The sequence below is a fragment of the Podarcis liolepis genome (assembly GCF_965112155.1).
Source record: "Podarcis liolepis genome assembly, chromosome: 4".
Classification (NCBI taxonomy): domain Eukaryota; kingdom Metazoa; phylum Chordata; class Lepidosauria; order Squamata; family Lacertidae; genus Podarcis; species Podarcis liolepis.
The window spans coordinates 72,787,505-72,815,277 of record NC_139558.1 but is presented as its reverse complement, the minus strand read 5'-3'; the positions used below and the strand labels follow the sequence as shown (position 1 = coordinate 72,815,277).

General features: G+C 39.4%; 1 protein-coding gene across 22 annotated transcripts in view; it reads right to left on the bottom strand.

Moving 5' to 3' along the window:
* ABI3BP (ABI family member 3 binding protein) overlaps positions 1-27,773 on the bottom strand; it is a 128,461-nt gene that overhangs the window by 4,920 nt on the left and 95,768 nt on the right. For 8 of the 22 annotated variants that reach the window (XM_083500748.1, XM_083500749.1, XM_083500746.1 and 5 more), the window contains 16 exons: positions 26,914-26,991; positions 25,400-25,474; positions 24,140-24,214; positions 22,766-22,867; positions 21,222-21,293; positions 20,668-20,724; positions 19,513-19,581; positions 18,637-18,711; positions 16,744-16,851; positions 13,387-13,497; positions 10,526-10,645; positions 8,862-8,930; positions 7,707-7,919; positions 6,772-6,880; positions 1,281-1,360; positions 648-677 (listed from right to left, as the gene is read on the bottom strand). In XM_083500748.1, coding sequence (XP_083356874.1) covers positions 648-677; positions 1,281-1,360; positions 6,772-6,880; positions 7,707-7,919; positions 8,862-8,930; positions 10,526-10,645; positions 13,387-13,497; positions 16,744-16,851; positions 18,637-18,711; positions 19,513-19,581; positions 20,668-20,724; positions 21,222-21,293; positions 22,766-22,867; positions 24,140-24,214; positions 25,400-25,474; positions 26,914-26,991 — 1,443 coding nt within the window. The remainder of the gene's footprint in view (positions 1-647; positions 678-1,280; positions 1,361-6,771; positions 6,881-7,706; positions 7,920-8,861; positions 8,931-10,525; positions 10,646-13,386; positions 13,498-16,743; positions 16,852-18,636; positions 18,712-19,512; positions 19,582-20,667; positions 20,725-21,221; positions 21,294-22,765; positions 22,868-24,139; positions 24,215-25,399; positions 25,475-26,913; positions 26,992-27,773) is intronic. The other 14 variants (XM_083500760.1, XM_083500761.1, XM_083500763.1 and 11 more) reach the window with 6 other exon arrangements.

The window sequence follows — 27,773 nt, the reverse complement described above, 5'->3', positions numbered from 1 at the left end:
GGGTAAAAATGGATTTTGTAACTAAAATAAATGCTGAGAAACACATTCTGTTGGGGGGGACGAACCACAGAAAGGAAGACTACCTTTTACGCCATATTAAACATGAATCTCCTAAATGAATTAAGAAACTTACCCTACCTCAACCGTATCAGATCCTTTCCTTCTAGTTAAAGACCTTATACGGAGCTTACAGTCCCCCACTATAAAGCTGATGGCAGCCAACATTTTTCAGAGAGCTGCAGAAGCTGATGGCAGATTTTCTATAGCAGTGGCTGGACACTGCTGCATGCTCTGTTAAATCACTTATTAAGTGAGAAACAGCCTATTCATTTCAGAGAGCTGTCTTTTAATTTAATGACAGGCCCGAGAAAATATGAGCTGTGCCTGGCTCATTTCTGCCCCTTGGTTCTGAGCCAGTGGAGCGCCACCTCCAATTGATTGGGCAGGCCTCAGGTAAACATTTAGACTGGCAGGAACTCTTTGCAAACAGTGCAGGTCAAAAAAACACCCCCCCCCCCAAAAAAACCCTGTGAAATCATATGCAAAATGCCTTTCTCTTCCAAATCCACTCTGTCATACAGCAGTACATTATCTCACCTCAGAAAAATGCTCTCACCAGAGTATACTATAATGTATAAAGGACTTACTTGAAATTGGCTCAGTCACTCTTGGGTCCGCTAAGGAGAAAAAACAAGTGCTGGGTCAGACTGCAAAATAACTTCTAGCATTTCAGAAGTATGCTGGGGAAAAGGGTTTACTTCTTCAGTTGACATGAATTGTAATCTGTACAACTGCAACGTGGTTTGAAATCAAGACAGAACACTTGTGAGCTTACGTTAAACTAATAAGCTGCTCATGACTACTTTGAAATACCAAATACTGTGCTTTTAAAAGTGCTGTCTACCTGATGTTTTGATGTATTTTAGGACCTTTTAAATGTGTCAGGGGGGTATATTTTTTGTGTCTTTACATTGTATTTTGTGTCTTTACATTGTAAACAACAACAAGGCCTTAAATGAGGTCATAGCAATTTTGAGAGTAATTAATTAATTAATGGCATTTTAAACCAGGCAGGGAGTTGTATTTAAAAATAAAATAAAAATTAACAACATTTCCAGGTACCAGATTAAAACGTCATTCTTGAGGAAGTTTGTGTAAATGCATAATTCCCATATAGCTTTCACTTTATCTGCTGATTTTTCTTACAGCAGGTAGATATTAAAACGCGTAAAGAGCTAGAGAGGCTTGTAGCTAATTGGTACACTTATTAAAACTCTTACCTGATTCAGTTTTAAATGGCTTTGATTCGGTGCTTGGTCCTTCACCAAGGGGGTTGCTAGGTATCACAACAAATTCATAACTAGGAAGAAAATGGAAGGGGGGATACACCCAGTTCTTTATTACAAACATCAAGCATTGCATGGTAAAGTTTATCATTGGTTTATCTAAAAGGACTGTTGTAAGTATTCCTAAGAATACAGTGGTACCTTGGGTTAAGAACTTAATTCGTTCTTGAGGTCTGTTCTTAACCTGAAACTGTTCTTAACCTGAAGCACCACTTTAGCTAATGGGGCCTCCCACTGCTGCTGCGCCGCCAGAGCACGATTTCTGTTCTCATCCTGAAGCAAAGTTCTTAACCCAAGCTACTATTTCTGGGTTAGCGGAGTCTGTAACCTGAAGCGTATGTAACCTGAAGCATATGTAACCCAAGGTACCACTGTACTATGATTTTGCTACATAGCTATAATTTCTACAATGAAAATTGCACGAATGTTGCACATATATAATCACATGGACCAAATGCATACATGCATATTTTGCACCATATACATGCTACTGGGACCCACAATCAGTAAGGTAATCTAGAATCAGAGAATTGTAGAGTTGGAAGGGATCCCAAGAGTCATCTAGTCCAACCCCCTGCAATGCAATCCTGCTGTATATGCATACACAAACAACACAAAACACACACATGAATTTGTTACTTGCGATTATTTGGAAACAGGATGAAAGCACATTTCTGTATCCTAGTGACGTGTGTTAGAAACTCATTTTGTATGAAGCCTCTCTGAATGTGTAAGTTTTCATGAAAACATTTAAGATATATGGGTAAGTGTATATGGTCCTCTCTCTCCTCTTGAGGGGAATTCCTTGCACAATGAACTCACCCTCAAAGCTTGTTTAAGTGGCTCTGTGACAGGCCTCAGGGCCACTTTAGGTGTTATAGTAGTTACCATGCACCTACATCTATTTTGTAATGTAATTACATATTTTTTCACCACTAGAAAGCTGTGGAAACACAGGCATCAGGGACAATGACTGTGTAAAAAGTGGAAGTGTGTAGGTCCCAAATCAACATGTCAAAGATGCATAAAACAGTGCACTGTGTCCTCTACATGTTTACTATCTAGTGTTTTAATGCCAAGAAACAGCTTTTAGCTTCATTTCTTTTGTGTGGTCTATGCAGCTCTTTGGGAACGTGGGTGGTGCTGTGGTCTAAACCACAGAGCCTAGGGCTTGCCGATTAGAAGGTCGGCGGTTCAAATCCCCACGATGGGGTGAGCTCCCATTGCTCGGTCCCTGCTCCTGCCAACTTAGCAGTTCGAAAGCACCTCAAAGTGCAAGTAGATAAATAGGTACCATTCCAGAGGGAAGGTAAACAGCGTTTCCGTGCGCTGCTCTGGTTTACCAGAAGCAGCTTAGTCATGCTGGCCACATGACCCGGAAGCTGTATGCTGGCTCCCTCGGCCAGTAAAGCGAGATGAGCGCCGCAACCCCAGAGTCATCCGCAACTGGACCTAACAGTCAGGGGTCCCTTTACGTTTATGCAGCTCCTGAGACAAGCACTGTAGTTGTACATTGTCTGAAGTCCTAAGACAGATATGCAATCAGCACTCAAGTGCAAGCTAGATTACAAGGCCACGGAACCCCTAAACAGTGTATGCCAAAGAAGTCCACCACATCACATATAAGAAAAATGTTCTCGCACAGATTAAGTGAACATTATTTGTATTGCAGTAAAGACTTTTTCCATAGGAAATTGCTATCCCATATGGAATCTTGGCAAGCAGAAGGAATGGCACTATTTTCCAGATCTTGCAACAGTGCAGAAATGTATGTGCATAGAAAAGGGGAATAAAAAACCCTCTCAATATGCAGTTTTCAGTTGAGTTGCTGGCTTAAAATCTCAAGCAGAAAAGGTACATCTATCATGAAATCTCTTTATTTAGATTTATTGGCATATTCAGAAAGTTACTAGAAAATATTTCTAACCACTTTGCTGAGCTTGTACACCATTTTACCTACTAGTATTTAGATCTAGAGGAAGTTTGAACTTTAGACTTCTTTCCCTTCTTTCCATTGCTTCTGCTCACAGTACTGTGTTTTGAAAAAAATACCGTATTTTTCACCCCATAGGGCGCACCTTGCTTTTTTTGGGGGGAAATAATGAAAAAAAATTATTCCCCCCCCCCCCGCGAAGCCCGGGAATGCAGGCAGCTCTGTGCAACCCTAGGGAGCCCAGCGCGACTTCGAGCCAGGCTCCCTAGGGTTGCGCAGAGCTGAGCGAAGCCCGGGAATGCAGGCAGCTCTGCGCAACCCTCAGGAGACCGGTGTGAAGTCGCGCCGGTCTCCCAAGGGTTGCGCAGAGCTTCCTGAAGCCTGGAGAGCAAGAGGGGTCGGTGCGCACCGACCCCTCTCGCTCTCCAAGCTTCAGCGAAAGCCTGCACTCGCCCCATAGGACGCACACACATTCCCCCTTAATTTTTATTATTGTTCGTGCTCAAATTATATAGACAAATTGTGAATTGTTAAATCTTAAAGCTTTTAATCTATGGCCCAAAGCAAGAAACCTGTTTTCCGGTTCAGTGTCAAAGCTGTTCGGCTGAGTAGGCATTCAGTGAGACCAATTCCATTGATGTTCCCTTAATCTTTAGGCACACAGAACTGGCCATTTACCAGACATGGATAGCAGAGATGGATAATTTAATTGGAATGGAAGAGGGCAGGTTGTATTAAACAACCTTGAAATATTTTTCATATCTCAAGAAGGCACACATAAATTTCTTTAGAGACCCAATTCTAGCTAAGGTGTGAAATGGAGATGGCATATAGAGAGATTCAAAACTATATACATCAACATATGAGCAACCTGAGACTTTACTTTCAAAAACATAAGGAAAGCGATAATTGAAAGCTACATAATCCGGAGAACTTTGCAGGAACAAGAACAAAAGTTAAGCATGAGCCCCATAATCTGAGTAAACTCAAATGTGAAAAGGGCAAGAAATTGTGGATTTCAGAATATGAAAAGGCATCTTTCTGAAGAAAACATTGTGGGAGGAAGACAACCATGGAATAACCACCAGCAATGGCCAGTATGATGGGACAGAGAGCAATAAATGGCTCTTACAGTAATCATGAAGACCTCTTGAACATATTGGTGGTGGAGTCTGGGTAAGCACTATGCAAGCATATCGTTGGTAACTGGAAAGGCATCCCTAGTGCAGACATCACTTCTGACATCATCAGATCACACTGGGTGCTGCTGACTAGATACTAGCAGCTGTTTGCATGATGTTGATCCAGCCCCCTTGCCTCCACAGCTGCTTTGGGATGCTAGTAGGTAAGAGCATGGACCCCTCCTTTACCTGGCCTGTTTGCTCAGTGATGCTTGTGGCTGATTCAGTGACACCTGCCACACCTCTCAGTACATAATCACCTCACACAGGAAAGTGTATGTTTGACAACTCTACTAAAAATAATGGGGCAGTATAGGCAGTATGGATAAATCTCAGCCAATGGCTCCAGCTGGATAGCTGCTAAGCCTGTGAATCCACGGTAACATAATATGTCAACAATGACTTTTTTCTATTTCATCCGGAGGAGAGTCTGCATGCTAGTTAAGCCAACATTATCCAAGCTGGATTTAACAGCATAGGTTCCATTCCAACACAGACCCAAACATGCTAAAGTCTGTATTGGATTGTAGCCAAAGTATACAACTAGTCACGGCTTGCTATGGGTGCATAGTATTCAATGGTGGTCCAACTATTATTGTTAGTTGATCAACCATAACTTATTCTATGCGGAGTTTTTATTTATTGTGAGTGATTTGCTTTAAACTCCTCACATGAAAGCAACTGTTGAAAGATCAAGACATTTGAGTAGGAAGATTCATAATACACAAATGTTGTTTTGCTTGACGATCCAGCCAAATGTTATTCGCTCCAACAACATTTAATAATTTGAAGAATGCTGAGTGAACCAAATTATGGGGTAAGATGCTTTGTATTTTCCTAGCTGCTTGCATTTTGTCAAGTCTAAAGATGTTATTTTTCCCCACTCTGAAATGCTGCACACATTATTTTTGATAGCTCGCCAGGTTCAAAAGCCAAAACACTCCTCACCTATGGAAAACAAAATCAAAATAACCAATGAAAAGGACAGATTATCAGACATGAGTTACTATGAGAGAATGGAACACCTGCATCGGGTCTGCAAAAAGCACATGGAATTTTCCAGCAATCCAGCTGTCCAACAAAATCAAAAGGCAAGAAAGTGTCAGCAAGTTTTAAAACTGTGACTGTGTTAAACAGGTAATGGACAGTATGAATATCCCTTAAAGCAACACTGTGGGGCAGAAGAATAAGTTCATGATGTCATGTCTCTACCCTTCTAGTTCCTACAAAGTTATGTTTTTAGCAGGGCCATCCTGTGTTTAGTTACTTGGAAGGAAACCTCATTGTGGTAATTTTGTTCAGTGTGCATAAGACTGCAATAAAGAGATATGCAGCAAGCTTACAAGCAACCACTAGCCCTGTCACAACAGTCATCCAAGTTATTTCATTTAGTCTTTCTAGTGGGTTTAGCCTTCATTTGCAGCATTCACAATTCCGGCTACAGCGCAAATTCTCAGATATGTTTAGGACAATAATTTCTTGCCCATAATGAACAAACAAGGCCTGGGACGCTGTTCCTGATATCTTCCTGACACGAGAAGATGCATCTATGTAGATAACCTTCAGTTGCAGCTAGAGATGCCCTTAGATGGTGGGGGGGGGGGGGAGTAGGGATAAGCAAATCTGTGAATTTCAGTTTCCTTCAGATTCTCATTTTCCCAGTCTTGTTTCACATTTCCACATCAGTTTGCAAATCTTCTTTTTCAAAAGGTGTTGTGAAAATTCAGCAGCATTTTAGTGCAAATTTATTTCAATATACATAGTTTTATGTGCAATTTTGCTTAAGCAATTTCCCTATATTATAATGCCTTTTTAATGCTGTTTTCATTTATGTTTACTATTTTGTGCACACTTTATTCAAATATATGCATTTTGTACACATTCCTTGGCAAAATTTTGAGCATTGCAAATTTTGAAGGATGGCTGTGTTTCAGTTTGTGTATTGTTTCAGAAAGTGTGAATGAGGTAGGTTTGCCTTTAAGCATGAGCTGAATCAAATTTCTCCCCATCCTTAGGTGTGACTATAGTAGCACCTGTCTAATGCATAAATCATATATACAAACATGCACACTTGTCAGCTTGCTTGTACAACTGGCTGTTTGCATCTTATGAAATATAATGTTGAAATGCTAGACATCAACTATAAAACACATTCTCTCTCCCCTCCCCTCCCTCTGAGAGTAATTCAGGAAGGGGAGTTACTGCAGAAGTCAAGAGTGGGACTTGGGAAGAGCACACCTTCAAAGAAGCAACTCCTGGGTGCTTAGAACCCCATCATATATCACATGGTAGTATTTTCTAATTGTATTACCTCGTGTTAGGTTTCAGGTTTTCTACAGTAGAATGAGTTTGATTTGTCGTTATAATAGTCTTGTCCTTTCCTGCAGGGCTTCCATTTTCAGTCGATACAACTTTATATTCTGAAATGATGAAGAAGATTTGTGTGCTGTTATCCTGTCAGTTTCATTTGTTTCCTTTAATCTCCTGGAGTGAATCAGAAACAGTAATAGAACAAAGCAAACAACATTCGGAATGTCAAAGTGCCAGCCCAGAACAGGGAGATCAAATGAGAGCTTGTGTAGGAAACTCAGTGACTTGACCTTTGGGAGAAAGAGAGATGTGTCTGGTGTGACACATTCCCTCAAGCAAGAACTACAAATCCCAGAGTTCCTGCTGACACTTCCTATGCACAAGGAGGAGAACCTACGCAGGGTTGGAATTCAAGTGGTGTCAGAACCATAATCTGAGACTAAGATCTTAGGGACAGTACTGCAGATCTCCAGACTCCACCCCTCTTAACTCCTTTGTATGTTAATGGTGTCTTGATTAGTCTTTGTTGTTTCTGTTTATTTGAAAATTGAATACAAATTATCCCCCAAACCGAACAATCCTGACATAATATGCGAGGGATGGAAAGCACAATCTAAAGGACATTAGTTAGTGTACCAGCCAGATGAGTAGGATAATAATAAAGGGAGTGGATGGCGCTGTGGTCTAAACCACTGAGCCTCTTGGGCTCACCGACTGAAAGGTCAGGGTGAGCAATAATAAAAATAGTAATAATAATAATAATAATAATAATAATAATAATAATAATAATAATAATAAACATGTCATTCAGGAGCCTAAGTAACACCTCTAGTTTTTAGAACCAGGCAAGAATAGCTGTGGGGGAAAGTGCAGGCTAGTAAAGAAAGACTAGCAATATTGTTCAGGCTCTAAACTTTAAGAGAACCAAAGTCTAACCTGTAACAGTTTCATTTGGTGGTTTTTCCCAATCCAGTACGACAAAGGTTGGGCAGCCTTCGACAGTTACCACAGTGAGGTTGGTAGGAGGCTTTCGTGGAGGGCTAGTAGGTACCTCTGTGCTGTCCCCCTCTTCCGTTGGAAAGTATTGGAGCGTGTCTGTGATGGAGCATGGCACATCTTCTGGTTTCTTTATATACAACACACCTTCACCTAGAAAAATAGCATCTGTGTTAAGGTGCTTTAAAAAAAATATCCAAGTAGCAAATGTGGTGGTAAAATTGCCAGAACTGGACTTTTTCAGGTGGTAGGGCCCACAGCTGAATGCTTCTCCATAAAAAAAACTGAAAGTAAGTTAGCATGTCAGATATCTCTCCTGATATCGATTTTTAAGGTTCTTGGTTTTTTAAAAAAATATAGTTATGTAAGTGATGATCAGTTGCATGAAAAGTTTTGTAGAAGCCTGAGACCCTTGAAAGTGTTTTGGAGAGGACTGTTATTCTGATGACTATTTTATTATTAGGCTTTTCATTATGTTTTATCATTAATGTTCTGTAATGTGTTTTATGGTGCTGGAGGAGACTCTTGAGAGTCCCATGGACTGCAAGAAGATCAAACGTATCCATTCTTAAGGAAATCAGCCCTGAGTGCTCACTGGAAGGGTAGACCCTGAAGCTGAGGCTCCAATACTTTGGCCACCTCATGAGAAGAGAAGACTACCTGGAAAAGACCCTTATGTTGGGAAAGATGGAGGGCACAAGGAGAAGGGGACGACAGAGGACGAGATGGTTGGACAGTGTTCTCGAAGCTACCAGCATGAGTTTGACCAAACTGCGGGAGGCAGTGGAAGACAGGAGTGCCTGGCGTGCTCTTGTCCATGGGGCCACGAAGAGTCGGACATGACTAAACAACAACAACAAATGTGTTTTAATGTTGTACACTGCCCTGGGATCTTTTGATAAAGGGAGGTATACAAATTGAATAAGTCATCATCAAAAAGCTGCACACTGAACATCAGGAGCTGCAGGGATTAAGTTCATGAGAGGGAGAATGATTAAAAGAGCTTTTAATTTGGGAACTTGGATGATGAGCAAAAATAATATGGTTAAATATCATTTTCACAATCTGACATTACTGCAGCTATTTTAGACATACCTGTGAACCTTCGTTTGCCAGACGCATCAGTATCTGATGTAGGCTGTGAATTGAACAAAGTTCTATTACCTAAGGAGAGGAAAACCACAACACAATTTTAATAAAAGCACTCCTTTGTAAAGTTGAAATGGCACCTCATATTTCATCTCTCATTTTAACCTTCAATCCACTCCTTAGTGCCTGTTTGGAATCATGTTCACTTTCTATTAGGAGTGAGCTGAATTTGGCTGTGATGGAAAATAAAAGCCTCTTTGCACTGCCAAAACAAAGATAATCATGAAATAAATGGCTGAGCTCATTATTGCTGTTGGAGTCACTTCATGCATAATATACAAAACCCTCTCTGAATTTCTAAAAAAGATTCTTTTATGTTTTGCTGATGCTCCAGTCCTTAGGGAGGCACATGGGTCTTGTACTTAGCAACACTTTTAAAAAGGTGGAAGGGAAACCTGAGTCAATTCCCCTTTCCATAGCATGCCATGTTCTTTAATGCCCTGGAAGTTGAGTTGACCTCTAGGGCACCGCGGAGGAAAAGCATAGTTGCCACCAGGAACATATAATGTTTTAATGTTTCTTGTCATCCCACGAACCTTGGAGATCACAGCCCATCAGACAACACTTTTCTAAGTGCCCCTTCACTGCCCAGACTATAGTTTACAGCTGTAATATTTCCAAAGAACTAAGCATAAACTAGCATACACTGTTGTGTCTACAGTACTGAGGTTTCCTCCATCTCACCTGCTTATTCTGCACTATTTCAACCATGTAGTAACTCTTGCTATCTGCAGTATTACTATGTGGGATTTGATAGGTTGGTGCAAGATGTGTGAGCTATAACTCCAATACGTATATCACACTCTCTGACATTTCTCCGATGAAAATAGGGACGTACCCTTCCATAAAGATAATTTTATTATTTATACCCCACACATCTGACTGGGTTGCCCCAGCAACTCTGGGCAGCTTCCAACATATATATAAACATGATAAAACATTACACATTAAATAACCTTCCCTGTACAGGATTGCCTTCAGACAGCTTGGGAGTCAGATAAATCAAGGATGTCCCTGGAAAACAGGGACACTTGGAGGGTCTGATATATATTTGGAACGAAGTGACATTACTTGTACTGCTAAAACTGCTGTTGGTGCTGCTGGAATATTAACCTATGATTTACGCTGCTAATTTGACATAATAAAATAGCCAGAGAAAACTGCCTCTCACCATATGAACCTACCCAGATCCTGTGATCACCAGGTGGGGCCTTTCTATGTGCGCCTCCTCCACAAAAGATCTGGAGGGTGGTGACACAAGAACAGGTCTTTTCTGAAGTGGTTCTCTGTTTGTGAATGCTCTCCCCCCCAGGAGGATCAGCTGGCACTTTCATTATACACCTTTAGGCACCAAGCAAAGACATTCTTCTTCAACCATCAGCCTTTGCCTGATTAACACCCTATGCCTTTTTAAAAGAGTTTGTGGTTTGGGGAGGGGGTCATTGTTTTATTTTGTTCTTTTTATTATGTATTTTGTACACAAGATTTTATATATCTTGTATTTTTATGTTGTGATTACCCTGTGATCTACAGATGACGGGCTGTAAACAAATTTAATCCACAACAACAACAACAACAACAAGCTACAAATGTACACCTAAAATTCTTACTATAATCTGGAGATGATGATGCTGTAGGGGGTTTTTTATGTGAGCTTGTTTTCCCATGAGCTGCTGGCCCTGTAGGCTTTGCTGTGGAAAATGAAGAGGCTCGTGGCATCAAGACATTTCCTATTGGAAAATAGAAACAAATCTGAATGTCCACTTAGAATTAATGTAGCATTGATTTTAAATAAAACATTTCACAGCCCATTGAAGAAATTCAACTTTTAAAGTAATCTTCTTGCTTGATTCTAGAGATGTACAAGCAGATACAAATTCTTATGTCAGCTTCAAGTGATAAAATGATTTAGATATAAATTTACATTTTTATATTGCATATCTATGCAACTTTCTGTGGTTTTTTTCTTGGTTCATTTGTGCCATACTCTATGTGTTGAAAGGGATAAATGGATAAACAACGGTAGACTGGATCAGGCTCAGCTAAGAGAGAGAAAGTGAGAGATCCAGACATGTATTAAAGTATTTTCAAAGCACCTTTCACCTCCAAAGAATCCTGGGAACTGTAGTTTATTAAGGGTGCTAGAAATGGTAGCTTTGTGAAGGTAAAGGCTCCAGCTTCCAGAACTTTGGGAAGGAAGACATGTGCTTAAATTATGAATCAAATAGGCTTTAATTATATAGTGTGGGTCTGCCCATAGGCATAAATTGACATAAACACAGGCATAAATGCTGTCTATCCATGCTTAATAGCTTTCAGTGGAATTTTCATATTTATTGTGAATCTCCATCCCCATTCTGGGAGATTGAGGAAAACAATTAAAATATCTTTTGTAAATCCCTAACTAGCTTCCTTTCTTCTCTTCAATCCAGACAAACTCCTTCCCTGACCATTCCTGCTATGTCTGTTCTCTTCCATTCCAATGCCTCTCTGCCTATGGTCTTTTGCTTGGCTTCCTCTATGGACAAAAGCCTTTCTCAGCTGCTGTCCCTCCTGCCTTGAATTGCCTTCCAGAACACCTGTGTGATGCCACCTCTCCAACATTCTTTGAATTTCCCCTCAGGACCCATCTTTTCCATGAAGCTTTTGAAACCATGCTCTCATCTCCATAGCCTACTGCAACTAAAATTAAATTAAACTTAAGTACTGTAGAGGTTACTGAAATATATGCACTCTTCCCTCATTGAGGCTTGCCTTTAATTATTTTCCCACTTCTGTGCTGAATTATCAATGGAAAAAGATTAGTTACGATGAGAAATCTAATTTCTTCCTCCCATTAAAAATGGGAGACAATTACAAACTGTTATTCCTGTCCTGTAATTCGGTGAGCATTGAAGAAATGTTGGCAGAATTTATCCAAACTAGAGAGACTTAATTCTTTTAGCAAATTCAAAGAAGGTTGCTTGTTATTTGTTATTACAAGTACTTTTCTGTATACTCAAAAGAACTGAAGTTCTGCTTAAAAAGCTGTTTGGCACTTTTCATGGTTGAAGATGGATGCGGGGATATATTAACAGATATGCCCTGCCAGTAAACATTCAGAAGCTTGCAGCAGATTTATTAATATGTCTGATTACTCCTTCCATTTTAAGTGATTAATGATATCACGTCACACAGGGCACAAACAAAGCACTTTTTACATAATGCCAGAAAGAAAAATGAGATAGTTTGAAAGATAAAATTAAAGCAGTCTATTATTATTATTATTATTATTATTATTATTATTATTATTATTATTATTTAAAAACCCTCCTTACACAAAATTATGCTGAGTCTTGAAATACCCTATCTTAAAAATATATATAAAATCCCCATATTAATAGGTTTTCTTTTTCTCCTCTAGAATTTACTATACAAGTAGCTTCCAGTTCATGTGTAAACTGTCTTCCATTTTAGGAAAAACGGAAATATAAAAAGGTATCAGCAGTTTAGTATCTTACATTCAGATGAAATTTAATGAGAATGTAAAAAACCAACAACGGGGGACATGTTAAAACACCATTTTTTGTGGAATGCTATTATCCAAGACCCCCTTCACATATGCTATAGTTGTGAAGACTCCATACAGATTCTCTACTGCACACGTGGTTAGTTCTCTGCAATGTTCAAAGAAGAAACTAGGAAAGCCCCAGTGCATTTAGAACTCCGTGCATACATCAGAACCACTAAATGAAGTCAGTTCATCTTCATCTGAACACTGAACTATGTTCTATGGTAATATCCCAGGTGGTTTTGTGTGTGTGTGTGCAGGTGTGTGTATATCACAAACACGTGGACAAGGTTGATCATGTAAACCTTCTGACTTAATTGCTGCTGTACCAGGAAAGAACCCAGATGCTTGTACTATAGTATGCAATGGAACATCAACCTAGAAAGCCAGCTCCTTTCCTTTCTTGGGATAACTGGGGCTTGTAATCAAGACTGGGGCTTTTAATCATTCCCAGGATAGCTGTAAAAATATTATCATAGTTCAAAATGAATGCAAAATAATCCTTCTTGTCTGGATACCTCTGACACATTCTGTAATTGTAACTGATTCAACACTGAGAAAAACAGTGTTTGTTAGAAACAAATTACAAAAGCCTCAAGTGCTTGAGCATATGAAAAAAAGCAAGATTTCTGGATTATGCCCATGGTCAAAAACATTTATTTGCCCAGGTATTTGGCTTGACTGAATTGTTGCTGTTGGAGATGAGCCCAGCCCTTGCTGGACTTGCTAATTTGTTGTTTCTTTCAACAACATTTTTAGAAGGTTATATTAATTTATAATGTAGTTTTATGCATGGTTTTTAATATATTGCACCTTGCCTTGAAATTGAATTTAGTGAAGAGTGGTCTAGAAGTGCCTTAAATAAAATAATGAATGAATGAATGAATGAATGTAGAACAACTGCCTCATGAGACAACATACCTGAACCTCCAGGTTTACCGGTCACCGTGTTTGGTGGCAAAGGTTTTCTTCGCATTGGTGTAGGCTTGGCAGGAGCTAAGGGAGGTCGCGGAGAGTCAGGTGGTGTAGCTACTGTATAACGTTACAAGACACCACTGTTAACGGAGGAACCGCACACCACGTAATCAGAAAGAGAAAAATGGCTAATAGCTACACTTCTCAAGCAAAATTTTAAGGCATGAGCTTCAGCGATAAGAACTGCAAAAGAACACAAAACACAAGACAGGGAATAGCTGAAAGGAGTTATTTTGAGCTTTTACATTTCTTGCATGAAAATATGCATGCTTCCAGCATCAGACCAAAACAACAGCACAGCAAGGCAGCTAAGCTAGTTCATAAAAATGTATGCCTCCTGTTCAGTTGAGAACCCTTCTTTCATGACCTTACATTGATAGAAAACAGAATTAAGTGGCATTGACAAGCCAGTTAGGTCAAGGTGAGCACAAAAACCAATAATTTCTTGCAATAAGGCTATTGCCACCAATGCAAAAATATGAGATTGGGCACTAATATAACACTGGTATTGGTCAAAGGAATAGAATAAGACATCCCTGATCTCTCCTAGAGCAGAACCCACAGCTCTTCCCACATCAAGTTCAGATGATGGCCCTAGTGGGAGAGCGGTGATCTTCAGAAATCCACTGTGAATTAATGAGAACCATAGAATTGTAGAGTTGGAAGGGATCGTGCCAAAAGCATTTGACCCATCCATGTGTTGGCCGGTGAAGGGAGGAAGGCTCAACACACAGCTCTTAAAAAGTAAGTTGCCCATGCTAACGCAGGATATATTCCTAGGTTTGGAATGTAAGGGCTCTCTAGATACAATGCAGGTGGAGTGTATAATCTTAGCTGGATATACTCTGATTTCAGAACTATTATAATGGATACTACGAAAAGTCAGTTGATGGATAATTTAATTCCATTTGTGCTCCAGGTGCCTATCTGTTAAATGTTGCAATTGTTATGTTATTTAACTTGGTGTCAAGACTGCAGTAACCAGCCCTTTTATGTTCACGTAAATTAAAGCCCACTGTCCTTTACAGGGTTAAAAGCATTCTGTAGTTTATATTTTTAAAGCTTTTCTTTCCATGCATTCTTTCCAAGATTTAATTAATGCTAGATAGAATTTGAAGGGAGAAACTATAACAAGCTTCAGTATAACAAGCTCATGCATAGCTTCAGAGAGGTTGTAGTACGTGAATTGAAGACCAGCAAACAGAGATGCCAAAGCAGCACTGAGCAGTATGGACTACTGTGATGAATGCAAATTATTATCATGTATACATTCTTTTCAACAGGAGCACACAGATTCCCAAGATGATTATCAATCATTCCCTCTAAATAGAAAGTAATTTAAACGTCAGTTGTATGCACACTTACTGGAAAGCAAGTTCCATTGGGACTCGGTGGGGTTTGGTTTCAGGTTATCAAGTTTAAGACTGGGCCGTTAATTTATTAACTGATTTTTTCTACTCGTTAAAAGTGTCTTCAATGCTAAAAACAGTGAGCAGCATTCCATTTGTGGAATGGGGATTCCCTGCCTCCTCATTTTCTCTGCTGCTCCTGGCATCTCTTAGAACAGGCATAGGCAAATTTCAACCCTCCAAATGTTTTTGAGACTACAATTCCCATCATCCCTGACCACTGGTCCTGTTAGCCAGGGATGATGGGAGTTGTAGTTCCAAAACATCTGGAGGGCCGGAGTTTGCCTATGCCTGTCTTAGAAAACAGCTCCAACGCACTGGAAATTAACACATCTGTCAGTTCCAGTTGCTCTCATTCTCTTACTTCAGTTCTTCATCAGTTTGTGAATTTTTTAAAAAATAAAAAGGTATCACTTTTGCAAGCAATTTCCCCTCATTTAATGTATTTCATGGCATTTTTGTTTGTGGAATGCTCTCTCCAGGGAGGTTTGTCTGGCACCTTCATTATATATCTTTAGGTGCCAGGCAAAAACGTTCCCTTCAATCAGGCCTTTTAAATAAAATACAGCCTTTTAAATATGTTTGTGGGAGGGGTGGTTATTGTTTTGTTGTTTTCACCTTGTATTTCAATCTTGTGAACAGCCCTGAGATCCTATAATGGAGAGCTGTATGTAAGACTAATAAATAAATAAATTAAATTAATTAAATACTGTAATTTTCCCTGTTTTTTAAGTTTAAAATTGGAGGTCATCTTATACACGGAATGTTGCAATTAATTATTTCTTAATTTGGGGCTCAAAAAATAGGGGTCATCTTATAAATGGGGGTGTCTTATACACGAAAAAATATGGTACTCACTAGCGTATCCATTTTTATGCACTTTCCCCCAATATACCAATTTTTGTACAACTATGCTGGCTGTTTAGCCATAACAATAAACATTCATTCATTTTTGTACATATTACCGTATTTTTCGCTCTATAACACGCACCCGACCATAACACGCACGTAGTTTTTAGAGGAGGAAAATCCGTAGGCATGCCACCCGTAGGCATTCCCTCCATAACACGCACAGACATTTCCCCTTACTTTCTAGGAGGAAAAAAGTGAGTGTTATGGTGCAAAAAATACGGTATTTGGTTGCAGAACCGCATCAGAAATTTCAGAAAAGTGAAAAATTCAAAGGAATTCAGTATTTTGATTTGCTTATTATTTTGGAACCTGTGGAGGCAGGTTCACATTAAGATCCTAAACAAACCAAATTGTCTTCTCCACCCATACTGGGGATTGGAGGAACCTGATGAAACCTGGGTGGCAGGAGCAAGAAAAATGGCCAGGAACCCGAGATTGCCTTTTACACAAGCAAAAGTGCCCTCCATTTGCTTAAGTTCTCAAATAAATCCAAGCCAAAATGCATTTTTACATCGTTGGAAATCTATCATTTAAATATGCTTAATGCACAGTATAATGTGTAAGATAATAGTGACACTTCAGGCTTTGAAGACAGAGACTTTTTATTAATTAATCCATGGAATAGTTACAACATATTTCATTTCCTTGTCTTGTGCTCTCTTCATAGAGTGACTGGACAAAGTGTGTTTATATCCTTTTCTAGTATTGGGTCTCCGGTTAAAAATTTAGCAGGAATATCTGTATGCACTTTGATTTGTACCCATTCCCTCCTGAAGGCTTCAGTGGGATAACAAGGGTGATATTCCAATGCCCCCAACTTTAAGACCTAGATACTCTCCTCAGCTAATGAACGCCAGTGGGAAAGAGGACAAGTGGCATGTTTTTTTAAAAAATGCTTTTAATATATAATGGTTTAAATTTAAATGGGAAATTATTTCCAGTAAATGTTGCTGGACATAGTAATAGAAGATTCTTTACTTACCAGGGTCTGGTTTTTTTCTTGCGACTGAGGAATGCACTGATGTGTTTGAACCCGTACTAGAGCTTGTACTAAGAAGCCTAGCAGCATCCTGGTCTATTAGTTTGTTGCCTGTGAAATAACATTTAAAAATGCATATGTCATATTGCACATATTCAAAGAAACACAAGGGATTTCCTCCAGACATCTGGTGAAATGCCCAAGGTCAGTGGATCTGGTCAAAAATCCAGTGACCAGTAACACATTCATTACTGTAAATCCATAATTTTAATAATTCAAGAGGTGGGTGAAGGACTTTTAACAATTTCTACATTTGGCCTTCGCTGTTAAACCCTCACATGAAAATCTAGATTATAGGAAATATTTGATTCATTTATAGACATTGTCCAGATGAAATACTGGGGGTAGGAATTCAAATACATGGCTTATCACTATTTTAATACCCTTTATGAATATTAGAGATTTCTTACAAAAACTGCATGGTCCTTACAAAAGTTGACTAAGGCTGTCCCATGTTTGAATAGCTGACTTCCTCCAAAGTCCATGAAAATAAAATTGTCATGTCTATTACACTTACGAATTTGTCTTCTCTTGGCCTACCACTTAATAACCAATTGAATGATCCAATTCTTTGATGCCTCAACCAATATAAGCAGCCTCATGTGATTGCGTATTTGATTTGTTGTTTGGAAACTGTTTTATGGTGAAATACTCTTTGAATTGGCAAGGGTTATTACTGAATGGCAGCAGTACATAAAAAGTCTACATAAAGGTCACTACCCAAATTGTTAAGCAGAAACAGTTACTACATTTCAGAGATTGGAATAATTTACTGAACACAGTTTGAAAGAAACTGTAAAACTCAAACTTGACCTACATAACGCAGATTATCTTTATTAGTTCACCATATAATGTGCAGAATCCAATGTTGTGCATGGAGTTTTCCACTTGAACACCAGAACTTCTTCTTTCCTCTCCTCCCCACTTATCATCAGCCCTGCACAGCCTCAGAATCTGCTCCTGACAGTCCTCCACTCAAGTATATTTTGGGAGCCCACAGGGGAATGTACTGGGGATCAGGATCAATACATTCCATCATCCAGACAATTCACTTGGAGATTATTGCTCCACCTCCATAACCTAAACACATCATTTCAAAATAATTTAAATAAACTTTCTTTCAGGTATGTGTGTTTAGGATTCCAGCATTTGATTGTAAGCATTCTGTAAGCATTTGACCACTACCCTTTTAGCTGCATAAACATCATGCAAATATTAATTATATCACCTTTCTACCTTCCTTTTCAGCTGTTTTGTAGGCAGTTCAATATGAAAGCCCAAACAGAAATATGCAAAACACAATGGAATCCTAAGGATGTTTACTCTGAAGTAAATTCCATTGAATTAAGTGGAGTTTGGTCCCAGGTACGCGGGTGGCGCTGTGGGTTAAACAACAGAGCCTAGGGCTTGCCGAACAGAAGGTCGGCGGTTCGAATCCCTGCGACGGGGTGAGCTCCCGTTGCTCGGTTCTAGCTCCTGCCAACCTAGCAGTTCGAAAGCACGTCAAAGTGCAAGTAGATAAATAGGTACCGCTCTGGTGGGAAGGTAAACAGCATTTCTGTGCGCTGCTCTGGTTCGCCAGAAGCGGCTTAGTCATGCTGGCCACATGACCCGGAAGCTGTACGCCGGCTTCCTCGGCCAATAAAGCGAGATGAGCTGGACCTAATGGTCAGGGGTCCCTTTACCTTTAAGTGTACATATAATTGAAGTGCTAAATGGCTTTCAAAAGAAATTAAATATGCAACTGATAAATAATTTGTTGCTCATCCTGGGCACAAACAATATTTATATTTAAACCTTAACAATAATAACCATTATAATGAAAACCTCTGTTACCTTTTGGTACTTTATCCCACGTCAAGCCTCCAGATGTTCTTGTTCTGCCAGGGGCTGGTGTTGTTTTACCAACAACTGAAAAGAATTTGCAAAGAAAAGTAAAATCAATAGAAGGTAATGATACATTTATTTCCACTGCCGACTATTTCTAGGCAGGGAGCTGAGGTTATGGTTTTATGGCTGTTAGTTTCCCTGTTTTTGTAAAAATCTGAAAAATTAAAAATAACATTTATCAGGAAATATCAGAAAGGTAAATACTGATCATACATGTGTGTTCCTCCACTAACTTTGCTGCTCAAAAAATGACTAACAATGCAAATACAGATAACTGCAAAAACAAGTTCTTTTCAAGGCACATTTTACTTGAAGTATCTGGACAACAGATTATTATTATTTATACATTAAATGTATATTAAATCAGTAATGATGTATGGATAAAATTATGTATTTTAATATTGAATTAAATTACCATTGGAGACCCTCCAAAAATTGGACTAGAACTTTTTGTAAATGCGATCATCCCCAATATCTGGATTATCTCAGAATATGCAGGTTAGAATTGCAAAACAATGCTTCAGTCTTTTGTAGCGATTAGCATCTAAGCCAACTCAAAGTAATAAAAGAAGTAATACTATCCTAATACAACAATTAATAAACAAACAAACAAACAAACAAACAAACAGTCAGAACTGGAATCTTACTCTATGGAAAAAGGCTGCAAAAAGCTTTTTCGGAAATAAACTAACATGTGCTTCCCTCAAAACTTAGGAAACAAAATTGCTGGTATGTACTGCTTAGATATTGGGCTGTGAGTAACAATACGGATCTGTAAGCATTTGACCAACTTTTTTAAAAATCCCAAAAGCAATATATTACCAGGTCTGGTCTGTGACTTATCAGTCATCTTGGGTTTTGCAGTAGTGAAGTATACTTTATGTGGTGCTGCTAGAAGGAAAACAAAACTAGTTTAATTTCTAAGGATATGAAGTACAGTAAAGATAACATGCAGCGTAAGAGATGATCCAGGTACTGCAACTAAAGGCAAAATAGGAGTCTGTTATGTTAAAAAAAGTCTTGCATGATCTAAAATCTGTTTTAGAGGATTATGCAAGCTTACAAAGCATTTATATAACCAAATCCACTATTTCTGCTATTTCAGCAATTATCCCAACATTTGACATTTGATTTTTTAAAAAAAACAAAACAAAAAAACCCCTCAGGTGTTATCTCAAGACATCACTCACCCTACCAAGATAAATTCTGTGGTCCTTATCATAATTTTATATGATACATAAATGTTGATACTATAATGTAGCAGCTAAGATATAGGTAAAATAATTCAAACCCCACTTTGGGAGTTGAGCACAACAGATCCACAGCCAAAACTGAAACCCATAGAATGGTTGAAGGGTTTGTTTGTTTTCATTTTTATTGTCAGCAATGGCTTTGTCCACTTTTATTTTATTGTCAGCATGCAGCCCCTAACAGATTATCTTTGAGGTCCCAAATTTGGGGATCACAGCCTTCAGTAGAAAAATAGTTGCCGCCCCTCTCCTAACCTGTGAACTTGCACTTAGAAGGTTGAGCATGTTGATGGAGGAAGAAGAGGGAAGAGTTATCTCTGTTACAATCAAATGTTCAAAAAGTAGTTTTTGGAGGGTTAAAATGTGTGTACAGTCATACCTAGAGTTGAATGTGCTTTGGGTTGAGCGCATTTGAGTTGCGCTCCGTGGCAAACCGGAAGTAATGGAGCGCATTACTTCCGGGTTTCACTGCTCGCGCAGACGCTCAAAATGACATCACACGCATGCGCGGTAGCAGTGAAACGCGACCCGCGCACATGCAGACGTGCCGTCGCGTCTTGCGTTCCATTTGGGATGTGAACGGGGCTCCGGTTTGCATCCCAAGGTACCACTGTATTATTATAATACAACGAATGGGAAATATATGGTTAACATTCAGGAGCTACTTAGCAAACACTCAAAATACTGAATTATTTCAAATGAAACAGCATCAAATAAACAAGATTACCAGTTTTCAAATGTGGACTTTCAGTTGCTGTTACACCTCTGAAGGGCTTGGATGAGGCTAAAAAGAAAACATCTGAATTAGTGTACACAGTGTCTTCTTTAAATGGAATGCTATGGATTTCAAACAAAAAGTAGACCCTTTTCCAAAGCAGCGCAGAAATTAAAATGCTCGTTGCTGGAAATCTGGTAGGAAGGCATTATTTATTTTTATTCATTTAACAACATATTTATACTGCTTGATTGTAAGAAAACCTTTAAGCCATTTACAAAGTCATGCATTCATAGATGATGGGAATTTTGAGACCAGGAGAAAATTCAGCATTAACAGACTGAGACTGAGAAACAGAATGATGAGGTAGTGTTTTGATGACAATCAAGGCTAATGCATGAGGTGGTTGTTTCTAAATGGAACAGCAAAGAAGCTGGCCTAGAAGCAATTTAAGACATAAATCAAGCAAGTTAACATTGTTCCCCCTGCCCTAACCCCAGCATAAACCTGTAGGAAAGGTAAAGAAATAATTTCAGCCAAGGAAGAAAACATAAAATAAATATTACCCAAAGTATCTTTGGAGCCATCGAAAACATGAATGTGGAGGTTAATTGACCCCAGGTCCGTTGCAATTGGTGCTACAGAGAACAACATAGGATTGCCAACTGAGATTAGGGCATAGTTTGTCTGAGTCACACATGAGATGAAAACAAGCATGAGTCTTTCTTTATTTTGTTTGAGAATAATAAGACACAAGATGCTATTTTCTTGCAGGACAGACATATTACAAAGTAACATTTGATATTTTTATTAAGTCTGTAATTAGGTACGTTGTATGCTTCCTGGGAAATGTTGGGAAAGATTGAGGGCACAAGGAGAAGGGGACGACAGAGGACGAGATGGTTGGACAGTGTTCCCGAAGCTACCAGTAGGAGTTTGACCAAACTGCGGGAGGCAGTGGAAGACAGAAGTGCCTGGCGTGCTCTGGTCCACGGGGCCATGAAGAGTCAGATATGACTAAACGACTAAACAACAACATGCCTCCTGGGCAGATACTAAGACTAAAGGAATAGCTATTTATATTAAACCTACCTATGTCTCTCTGCCCACAGGTAGCGCTGTGGTCTAAACCACTGAGCCTAGGGCTTGCTGATTGGAAGGTCGGCGGTTTGAATCCCCATGATGGGCTGAGCTCCTGCTGCTCTGTCCCTGCTCCTGCCCACCTAGCAGTTCGAAAGCACGTCAAAGTGCAAGTAGATAAATAGGTACCACTCTGGCTGGAAGGTAAACGGTGTTTCCGTGTGCTGCTCTGGTTTCGCCAGAAGCGGCTTAGTCATGCTGGCCACATGACCTGGAAAAATTGTCTGCAGACAAATGCCAGCTCCCTTGGCCAGTAAACCTCCTACCTCTGCCCCAACCTCCTACCACATCTACTCCATAAAGTCCCACTATGATAGAGGGCGGTGGGATCACACCCTGAATATGTTTCTCTTAAAGAACCCAAAGCTAAATCAATATAAAAAGACGTAATTAATAACCCACTCCAACAAATAAAGAAGTTAAAACGTGTACTAATACTTGGGATCCTGCTAAAACTTTAAAAAGATGATGTTATGTAAGTTCATATGCGGATTTAGCCAGCTGCAAAGTTTTAAAAAGTCATGTTATGTTAAGTTGTCTCATGTGGGATTCTTCTGCCTGTCTCCTCTCATGGAAGGAGACAACACAGGGATCCAATTGCTCCTTTGCTACTCTGTCAGTATTTCCCAAGGAGCGAGGCAGAGAGAGGGAAGGCCAGCCCTCTCCCTACCACTGTTTTCTGACATTACTATTTACTGTACAGAGAACAAACACAGCAATGGATACTGAAGCAACATATACAATGATAAAACTGAAATCTCCATCTGTTTTGGATTCTAGGAGCAGACCAGTGGCAGACTTACATCTAGTTTTTGGGGGGGTTGTTGTTTTAATTCAGCTTTCAGTCTATTTCTATTACAATTCACAATATATTGAAAAAAGATGTGACTAATATACTCCAAGATACCACATGTGCTAAGTCTAAAAGCACAATGACACCATTTTCAAAGTCTGCTAAAATCCTACCTACCCTGAATGTTACAAAGAATGCAATTACCAGGTTTTGTCTGGGGTACTTCTGGTTTGCCAGATGTTTTGGGTTTAGGAGGAATAAACCGTGTTTCTTTTGGAGCTGGAAAAAAGGAGTAGGATTGTTATTATAGTCTTTAGAATTCAGATTCATGCCATGTTTAGCTCAAGTGAGAGTACATGCCTTAAAAGCATTAAGCAAAAAAACAATGATTCCATGTGTTTCTGACAGCTGATGAAAAAAGACTTTGAAAATTAGAAGAGTGCGATGATATAAAGTGCGATACAAAATAAATGATAAAGAAGAATGGTCAAGCTCTGTAGAAAACAATATTGCAGGTCTGAAAGACAGAAAACAGGATGTCCACAGCAGTGGCGTATTGGAGCTGGAACATGAGGGAGCACAGCTTTGAAATATTTTTTCACAACAGGAGTGATGATGCCATCTGTTGGGGTGGTATTTGGCATTGGTGTAAGCTCTGGGGTTGGACAACATAAGAAGAGCACTGTATAATCAACCCAAAGGCCCATCTAGTCCAGCATCCTGTTCTCACAGTGGCCAACCTATGGGATGTCTATGGGAAGCCCACAAGGAGGACGTGAGTGTAATGGGACTCTCCCTACTTGTGTCCCCCAGCAACTGATACTGGAGATAGTACATAGCCATCACCACTAGCAGCCATAATTTGACAGCTGCATCCTCCATGAATTGTCCAATCCCTTTTGAAAATCACCCAAGTTGGTGGCTATCATTACATCTTGTACTAGCAAAGTGAACAGTGTAACTATGTGATGTGTTTGTCTGTTCTGATAATTCCAATATGGATGACCCCAGGTTCTACTATTATGAGAGGAGGGAAAAAATATATTTACAGGTATGTATCTTCACTGTGGCTATTTTTGTACAACTCTAGCAGGGATTGCCTGGCATATGATCCCTTTGTTGGGATGGCTAGGCACAGACAGTGACTGGCCCAAAGGTCATCCAGTGAATTTCTTGGGTTGACCAAGTATGCAAACATACGTCTTTCCCTAGCCATGTCCAACATGCCATCTACTATATTCTCCTATGCTAGCTCATGCATTTCTTACTCTTCTTGGGGGGGGTGGCTATGGATTCTCTTTGGGGGTGTGGCTTTGAGAGCTGTCACAATAAGTTTGTGCATTTCAAATTTACCATTATACCACTGGTCAACATGGTGTTTTCAGCTCCTGGGAAACCAGTTCTAAGGTAGCTATGAGAGATTACAGCAACATATATGGAGAAGCAGAAAATAAAATAATGGGACGTCACAACACAAAATAATGACGCAAATTGTTCTTTTTGCTGAAGAGGGAAGAAACAGAGCATTAGTTTCAATGTGGAAGTTTTTACCCATAGTTGACTTTTGTCGTTCAGATGATATGGTAGGTTTGATTATAAGTGGTTGTGGGGTTGTACGGTGTACTGCTGTTGGAAGGAAAAAGTGAACATCTTTACAAAGCTGAAATAAAGGAAATATAAAAGATAGTATGTACAAATCAAAACAACACTGAGAATAGGAACAGCTTCCCATATAGCGCAAACAGTTACCACTACCTTGCAGTCCCAAGTGAGACCAGCTATTTGCACACACGACTGCAAAGATGCATTTAATATCATGTTCAGTCAGGGTAAGTTTCATACAAGAATAATGTTGAAAAATGAAAAACACACTGAAATGGAAACAATTGCTTGGAAAATATTATTCGATATAATTTCTTTTCTAACTTAAGTGATCTCCAGCATTACAGAGAGATGACAAAGGGTGATTATTGAAGTATCTGCAAACGTTTCAACGCATAAAGCTTTACACATATCAGTTTGAAACAGTTTACGAAGTAGATTGCTGTGGGATCTGGGGACTGAAAAGAAAAGGTAAAGCTCCTTTGCATCCACACAGTCCCTTACTGAGGGAGCTCTGTGGATTGTGTCCTTCAAAATGTCACAAATGGGGTATATTCAACTAATTCTAACTCAGAGTAGACTCACTGAAATTGATGATGGCTAATGACTACCCGTTAATTTCAATGGCTCTACCCTGAGTAAAACTGAGCTGAATGCAACCCATAGATTCCAAACACAAGCTGTGTGATTGTTCAGAATGCGTGAGCACAAATAAGTGTAGAAAGTCAACAATATAAGCAGCAATGGCTCACTAGCCGCGTATTGTGTTCCAAACAGTATCTTAGCTAACTGGGCATGGTGAAAAGGATGCTGATAACAGCAAAAGGCTTTAATTCACCACTGCAGCTCCTTCCAGTCCCTACAAGTGTTCTGCCGCTTATATTTATGTCTTTATTGTTAGTTTCAGTAACAAAATAAATACATAACAATTAGGATACCCTTTCAAGAAGAAGAAAGCTCTGACTATCCATGATAATACCCCTGACATTTCTGGCTTCTCAGGTTGGGATATTTTGCTAAATCTGGCAACCATATAATAGTTTCCACAGAAAACAAGGGCCATGGTATCGTATTTTCCCCTTATGAGTATAGCTGCTCAGGAATAACCAGGAGGAATTTGGCTATTTTTCCTCTAAAAATACAGAAAGCAAGGTTTGGCTAACAATATAATTATATGAATGTATAGAATTACAAAAGTGACTCAATTACCAGGTTTGGTCTCTAGCATTCTTGGCCTGGTAGTTGGTTTTGATTTATTAGGAATGAACTGTTCTACTGTTGAAGCTGAAATAGAAGAGAGAGATAAAATGCAAACCTGGATTATAACCCACAAGAACATATTTGTCTCTCAGCCTGAAGGAAGCTAAGAATGTGAAAGCAAAAATGCAGAAGCCAACTAGGAAGGAGGACCAAAAGGGAAGACAACAGTGATGATGATGAGGAGGAGGAGGATGAACTTCTGAATAACAAATATTCTTTCAAGTAGTATTCCCTGTGCAGGGAGAAGAGAAGCAGACAACAACAACAACAACGAAAATACAAAAAACCAAAACCAAAATTAAGAAAACTTAACCACCCACAGGATGATGAACCTGATATTTTCATTTGTGCTGAGATCTCTGTGAGAACAGAGATATCAAACCTTCCCAATGCTTACCCTGCCTGCCTGAAATGTAAGACCCAACAAGGCCCTTAAAAACAAAATCCAGGGAAGAATAGCAATGCTTTGTCTCTGCAACAAAATTCATACACGTGCCCCATTAATTTAGTGCCAAATCATGTTTGTATGCACAAGCGAATGCAGATCAGTTTGATGGTGCTGTGTATTTATGTTTCATGCCCAAATTACCAGCATCATTTTAGTCATGGTTTCCTTCTTTGTACTCCAGACCATGTACACATACCCAACACCTTGTCTCTGCACTTCATGTACCTGATGAAGTAGGGTTTTACATTATGATAAACTACCCAGGCTGCATAGGAGAAAGTGTATGCAGTCAGCCAGACCTTTACTTGACATTTTCACAGCAACAGTAGTGGCAAGACTCACTACTTACGAAATTGAACAGAAGCAACGGTTCCTTGGCAGAGGAACTGCTGTAGTAAAATGTCAGTGGTTTGTTTGCATGTGAGATTTTCCTTCTCCCTGTCACCTATGTATATATATTGCTTTAGGCTGCAGCTTTACAGTGTAATCCTGTGTGTCAGAAGTATCATTTAGTTCAATGATACTTATTTCCAGGCCAAGGCTGCAATCCTATATATGATAAGCTCAATGGATCCTACTTCCAGGTAAGGGTGCACTATAATTGTAGTCTCAGTCTCGTATGGTGCCATAATTTGCTGTTTTGCAGTCTGTTCTAAATATCCCTATAAAGTACACCACATTCAAGTAAGGCAAATTGTACTCTTGTTCAAGGGAAATCATGATAATGTGTGTTTTTTTTTTTAAGCAATGGAGGAACTTTCATACAGAAATGGTGTTGAACAAAATTAATCTTGATGTCTCAAAGACTGAGAATAAGCAGAAATGCCATCGACTTAATAATTTCTTCATGTGAGGTTCAACAATTATTGTATGTTTTGTATCAAACGGCAGTTGAGTAAATGGAAAGAGAGGCTAGTTACTAGCTGCAGTACTAAGATGCAAGGTTCTTCAGAGAATGCCTTTGCCTGAAAGAATTATGAGAAAAAACATGACTGTGAGTAAATAATAGGATTACCCGGCACTGCCTTTGCCTTTTCAGGAACATGAGGTATGATGGTGGTGGCAGGACCTTGAGAGAATGGAATAATTTCTGCTAGGGAAAAAATTGAGACACATCGTGAGAGAACTGGAGAAGATTAATACAACTATTTATTTTACATTAGTGTGTGTGCCCAGATCGTTCTAAAGAGCTGAAAGCTGTAAGATAGCAGAATTTTCTCGACTGAGACTTTTATTATGTTTCTTAAACTATAGTTTGAAAGGAAAAAGCTACATATTTATATAAAAAAGATTTTGGTGTGCTGAAGAAATGCCCTTGATTTATATTCGGGTTGGAGTTTAGTCAGGATTCGGCAATAGGCTGGATTGCATGATATGGCTCCGTCACTTCCCTAGGCAACATTGCGGAGAGTACTGATGCAAATAACTTATTTAGGCTGCAATGCTATGCTCACTAACCCAGGTGTAAGCCCCACTGAACAGAACGGTACTTCTGAGCAGAAAACCATTTGTTTTCTTTGCAATTTGACTGTCTTCCTTGAGAATCCATTTAAAGCCGTTGCCATAAGCAGTGCCTAATGAAATGATTCTCTGATGGGAATCTTCTGCTGCCATGACTGGATAAGCTTTTGGCTAGGACCAGGGAGACCAGCATTCAAATCCACACTTAGCCTTGAAGCTCACTGGGTGACTTTTGGGCCAGTCACTGTCTCTCAGCCTATTGTACCTCACAGGGTTGTCGTTAGGACAGAATGGGGAAGAGAGACATTTATGCAACCTTGGGTTTCTTGGAGGAAAGGCAGGATAGAAATTTAACAACAGCGATTGTAGGGCAATGATAGTGAAGGCGGCAGATGATTCAGTCACCACTTTGCA